General features: G+C 36.9%; 1 protein-coding gene across 8 annotated transcripts in view; it reads left to right on the top strand.

The window, feature by feature from the left end:
• Positions 1-5667, top strand: part of SHLD2 (shieldin complex subunit 2) — an 88146-nt gene that overhangs the window by 65029 nt on the left and 17450 nt on the right. For all 8 annotated transcript variants that reach the window (XM_045293472.1, XM_045293471.1, XM_045293470.1 and 5 more), the window contains exon 7: positions 4089-4295. In XM_045293472.1, coding sequence (XP_045149407.1) covers positions 4089-4295 — 207 coding nt within the window. The remainder of the gene's footprint in view (positions 1-4088; positions 4296-5667) is intronic.

The following is a 5667-nucleotide window of genomic DNA, read 5'->3' as shown; positions in this document are numbered from 1 at the left end:
TAAATATGTTGCCATTGTCGTTTTTAAAACATTATCTTTCTCCTTGAGCCCTTATTATCAGCTACTAATAACAGTTTTAATTCACGATTCAACTCTACGAATGTGTGAGAGGACTTCAAAGTGTTTGCGGAAGATTCCATTTTCTTTTAATTTCCTTTTCCCATGGTTTTGGTTGACCCTTTGTGTTATCGATTGTCTCATATCACTCTCCCTCAGACGATTCGCTTGCACGAGGCTCCTTTCTGTTACTTGAACACACAAAGATTCTACCCAGGGTTCCTGAATCTATCTGTTTTCTTCAATGCCTTTTCTGCATCTTTCCCACGAGGTTATCCTCTGTGCCTCACTCCGAGACCCAGTCTGTGTCCTGGAGAGGCCCTACACGTGTGTACAGCCTGTCCGTGTACAAATACTCTGTTAGGTCCCCTTGTAGTTCCATTCATGGCACGTAGCACAACTGGAAATGATCTAGCTTATTTCTTTGCTTGCCTCTTAACGATTTCCCTTTAGATGGCAGATTCTATGCACATCAGCATCTCATTTCGCTTGCTTCCTTGTGGATCTCCACCAGACGGCACTGTGCCTAACCTAATCAATAGTCATTTTATGATGAATACATGAGTAATAAACTATAGACCAATGACAAAAAATGGTTTTTTGTTAGTTTTTTTTGACAAAAATGTTTTTAACCCTAGAGTTCCCACTGTTTTTAAAGGATAAGAGGCTCAAGTTTGAGGAAATGACTTGATTTAAAGAACCACCTTTGAAAAAAATCAGAATGCATGTATGTGAAGGCTTTGAAAATCCATGGGATATATTCAGAAATTACTTTTGAACCTGAGCACTGAGGACTCGTAGCTAAAACCCAAGCAATTTCAGGGGATAAACTTGAAGCATGACTCTGCAGCACCTCACAGCAAGAGTACAGCCAATATCATCACCTTCCTTTTCTTTTACTGTCTGAATCTTTGATAGTAAAATTTTAATTTAAAAAGCCTCATAGTATCTCATCGTACCCAAAGGCAAAAGTGGGCCTCAGGAGGGTTTGATGGAGCCTCAGGGGGTAGGAACTAGGAGCTGCAAAGTTCTGAGGCTCTTTGGCAGCTTCTCTGTATCTGCTTTACCCTGGGTACACATGGTGCTCTAGATCTACGAAGCCAAAGCAGAAGATAGCCCATGGCTTGTGAGTTCACTGTTCCTCTCAAGAGCTCTGTCTTATTTCTAGGTCGAGAATCTGATTAGATTCTGATCAGGTTGGACAGCTTAGAGCTGGTGCCAGAAGGACAAGGTTACAAAGTACAAACACGTGACTTGAATTTATTTCAGCGGGGGAGAAAATTTTTAAGGAAACCATTCGTGGCCTAGGTGAACTCACAAAGATATTCATTACTAAATATACATGAATTGATTAACTTGGAATGATGTATCTGATATGTTACTTCATTATAAAAGTATATTATAAAACTTCCTGGATAACAGGATCACCGTTTTAATAAAAATGTACCTGTAAGTTTGTATATACATTTTAAAAAGTGGAAGTGCAGATACCAGATATCTCTGTGTGGTAGTATACCTTTGGTGTAAATTTGATATGTATATGAGCATATGTATTCTTTTAATCTATTGTTATGAATAATTTTAAACAAACTACAATAGTGTGAAGAACTAAGCACCCATTTTCTAGCTCAGAGGTCAGTTCACTGTGGTTCTCAAGCCAGATGGGACTCTTTTGATACTTATATGTGGCTTTGAAGAAAAATTGAAAGTGAAACAAATTATTCAGATAATGTTGATTTCATTTGTTTATAAAAATATATTATGGCTCTCAAATAATTTTTAAATTGTTGTGAGGGAAAGAATTGGACCTTCCATCTCAAAAGTTGCTGAGCCCTGATCTAGATTATTAAAACACAGCCAATATTATTACCTTCCTTTTCTTTTACTGTCTGAATATTTTATAATAAATTTATAATTAAAAAATTAAACTAAAACCTTTTGAGAAAAGAATAGGTAGTAATTAGAACATCTGGTTAACAATTTAAGAAAATAATATAGTTAAATGTATGCTTCATACTTATACTCAAATAAATGTCAGATGTATTTGAGATTCAGCTAATTTTTAAAAAGTAAACAATGAGTGGCCTGTGAAAATACAGGCAAATATATTTGGAATAATAAAGGTTGGTGAGTTTCAGAGAAATACAGTAACAAAACTATACAGAGACCTCACCATATATAGAAACAAAAAACAAATGATAAGCTGGGGGTGGGGATAGGATGGTAGAAATGCATTCAGAAACAAATGAGCAAAAGACGAAGATCTCCAAGAGAGCTAGACAAAGAATATGAATAGGCAAGAAATTAAAACAGCCAATAAAGATAGAAGAAAAATTACTCTTACTAGTAACTGAAAACATAGAAATCAAACTAATAGATGATAAATGGGTCTTCTCCCAAGATAAATGGGTTTTCTCCAAGGTCACTACCTAAGGTCTTGTAGACTATTGGAACTGTAATTTAGCAGAACCTGTCTTGAGAAGGAAGCTCCAGGAGAAAGGTGAGGTTGTCTTCTTCCATAAAGGCTTACATAAAAGGTTACTGTGAGTTGCAGTTGACTCAAAGGCAGTGGGTTTGATTTGGGTTTTATCTTGAGAGGAGGCTCTCTGCTCCCATCGAGATTGACAGTCCCAGACGTCCTGGAACACAACAGTTCTACTCTGTTCTGAGTAGACTTGCTGTTAATAAGCATTAACTGGATGTCAGTGAGTTTGTTAGCTTTTTGTTTTATGTTGAGGACAATTGACAATACTCGTGGAAAGCCTATTCTTTGGCCTTCAAATTACATGCCTAGCAATTTATCATGACTCCGCATAAATAGTTAAAAATGAGTTCATTACTGTACTTTTTATAATAATAAAATAACCAAAATATCCCCAAATAGAGGGTTGTTATAATAGTTTTTAAAGATTTTGGTTTAACTGTATAATGGCTAATTACATAGAATTTAAAAATAACAGTCCAGTACTTAATGGCATATAAAATATATTTTATATATGAAGTGAAAATCAAACAAAACATTTAAATCTTAATAATTGGATGCCTACTGAGACGTTAACTGTGCTTATTTAGGGGTGATGAGATAGCGGATGTTATTTAGTAATATGTGGCTTAAAACAAGAAAGTGATTTTTTAAATTTTAAGTAGTGAATGGTTTAAAAAACAGTATTTATGCATTTGAGTTCTAATGATGCTTTTTCTTTTTAGATTTGAATTATTGAGATAATTACAAATAGGTGTGACCTATCTTAATTTCTCCAAACATTAAGTAAATGAGAAAACTGAGATGATGAAATATCAACAAAGTGTTGAATATGGTGGAATTATGTTTATTTCATTGTCCTTATTTTTTATTCATCTTTGTAGATATTAAAAACAAAAATTTGCTATTCTATAAAGCACAGTTGACTATGATAAATTACAGTATCATATTTTCACTCACGCAATGTGTGCATTATAAGGTTTTTGTAAACCATGAAACTCCCTCATTCCTGTATGCATCTACGTGGAAATACAGTTCGTCCCTGGATAGCAAACTTCTGGTGTAGACAATGTGTACTTGCCCTTTACTGTTGTGTAAACTTTCCTTAACTCTGAAATGGTTGAATTAACCTCTACTCACAACAAATTCTTCGTCACATTCATTTTCACTTGCTGCGACACACGCAGCATTGAAGTCATTGAAAAGTTTAAACCTTTACTTACAGCAAATAAGAACACACTTGTTCCAACTTACCTGCAAATTAGACTTAAAGACACATTTAGGAAAGATCTCCTTTGTAACCTGAGGGCTGCCGGTGTAAATATGTAGGAGACCAGGAAGTCCTTAAAATGTTTTCATTAAAATTATCCCTAGCCTTCTTATCTTGTAGCCTGAATGTAGATTCAGTATCTTTTGTATAGTCAGTCACAAATACCTTAGTGATAAAAGTTGTATTTAACTGATTTAGTTAGACCAACCTCTTAAATCTGATTCTTAGATTCCACTAGTTCCCATTTTGTGACTCTTTGTTTTTATTTCTTTGCTTAAGATTATATCTGGGAATTTAAATACCTTTTTGTTCAACGCAATTGCATATCCGGAAACTTAGAATTGCATACAACGCCTTGGTCATCCTATGAGTGCCTGTTTGATGATGAGATACGGGCAATTGAATTTAAAGCAAAATTTCAAAAAAGTTTGCCATCCTTGGTGAAGATATCAGACTTGGCAACACACCTAGCGGACAAGTGTTCAGGTAAGATCTTTATAAACGTCAATATTGCTCATTTTAGCCGAAGCAAAAGTGCTACTGTTCATAGGAAAAATATTTAACAGAATGTTAAAGGAAAAGATAGATCTTTGCAAATAGCTGAACCTTAAACAGCATTTCAAGCTACAGTGGGACTTGTCAAATGCCAGTAGTTCGTCAAAGTCAGGGAGTGTCAGTTTTGAAAGCAAAAGGCAGGATTTTTTAAAAAAATCATTTTATTGGGACCTCTTACAGTTCTTACCACAATCCATCCATTCATCCATGTGTCAAGCCCATTTGTACATAAGTTGCCAACTTCATTTACAAAACATTTTCTTTCTACTTAAGCCCTTGATATAGACATTTCATTTTCTACACGTGGTCCAGGGTCCTTGGTGGTGCAGTGGGCTAGGCATAGCGTTACTGAATGCAGGATGAGCTGTTCAAACTCAACGGCCAGTCTGAGGAAAAGGATGAGGCTGTCTACTGCCATAAAGATACATACCTCTCAGAAACTTGAACAGAGCATGTCTACTCCGCCCTACAGGATGGCATGAACTGGAATCAACTCAGTGGCAGTGGCTAGGTGCTCGATGTCTTCTGTTCTACTTGCTGGACCCTCAGATCCTTCTAGAAGGCTCTGTCAAGGCCTAGTCTGTAGAATTCTGAATACTCTCATTTCCAACACTTGTTTGTCAGTTTTTGTTTTTAATCATTTTATTGGGGGCTCATACAACTCTAATCACAATCCATACCTACATCCATTGTGTCGAGCACATTTGTACATTTGTGGCCTTCATCATTCTCAAAACATTTTCTTTCTACTTGAGTCGTTGATATCAGCTCCTCATTTTTACCCTCTCTCCCCCACCCTCCATCCCTCATGAACCCTTGATAATTTATAAATTATTATTATTTTTTCAAGGATTACATTGTCTAGTTTCTCCCTTCACCCACTTTTCTGTTGTCCATCCCTCAGGGAGGGGATTATATATTGATCATTGTGATTGGTTCCCCTTTTCCCCCCACCTTCCCCCTCCCCTCCTGGTATCGCTACTTTCCTTATTGGACCTGAGGGGCTTATCTGTCCTGGATTCCCTATGTTTCCAGCTCGTATCTGTGCCAATGTACATCCTCTGACCTAGCCAGATTTGTACGGTAGAATTGGAATCATGATAGTTGGGTGGGGGTGGGGGGAGAAAGCATTAAAAAATTAGAGAAAAGCTGTATGTATCATCGTTGCTACACCGCACCCTGGCTGGCGCTACACTGCACCCTGACTGGCTCGTCTCCTCCCTGCGCCCCTTCTGTAAGGGGATGTCCAGTTGCCTACAAATGGGCTTTGGGTCTCCACTCCACACTCCTCCTCATTTACAAT

Source organism: Echinops telfairi, unplaced genomic scaffold (assembly GCF_000313985.2).
Source record: "Echinops telfairi isolate 266 unplaced genomic scaffold, ASM31398v2 ScPeMD7_2010;HRSCAF=2546, whole genome shotgun sequence".
In the NCBI taxonomy this organism is placed as follows: Eukaryota; Metazoa; Chordata; class Mammalia; order Afrosoricida; family Tenrecidae; genus Echinops; species Echinops telfairi.
This window is presented reverse-complemented; position numbering and strand designations above follow the sequence as displayed.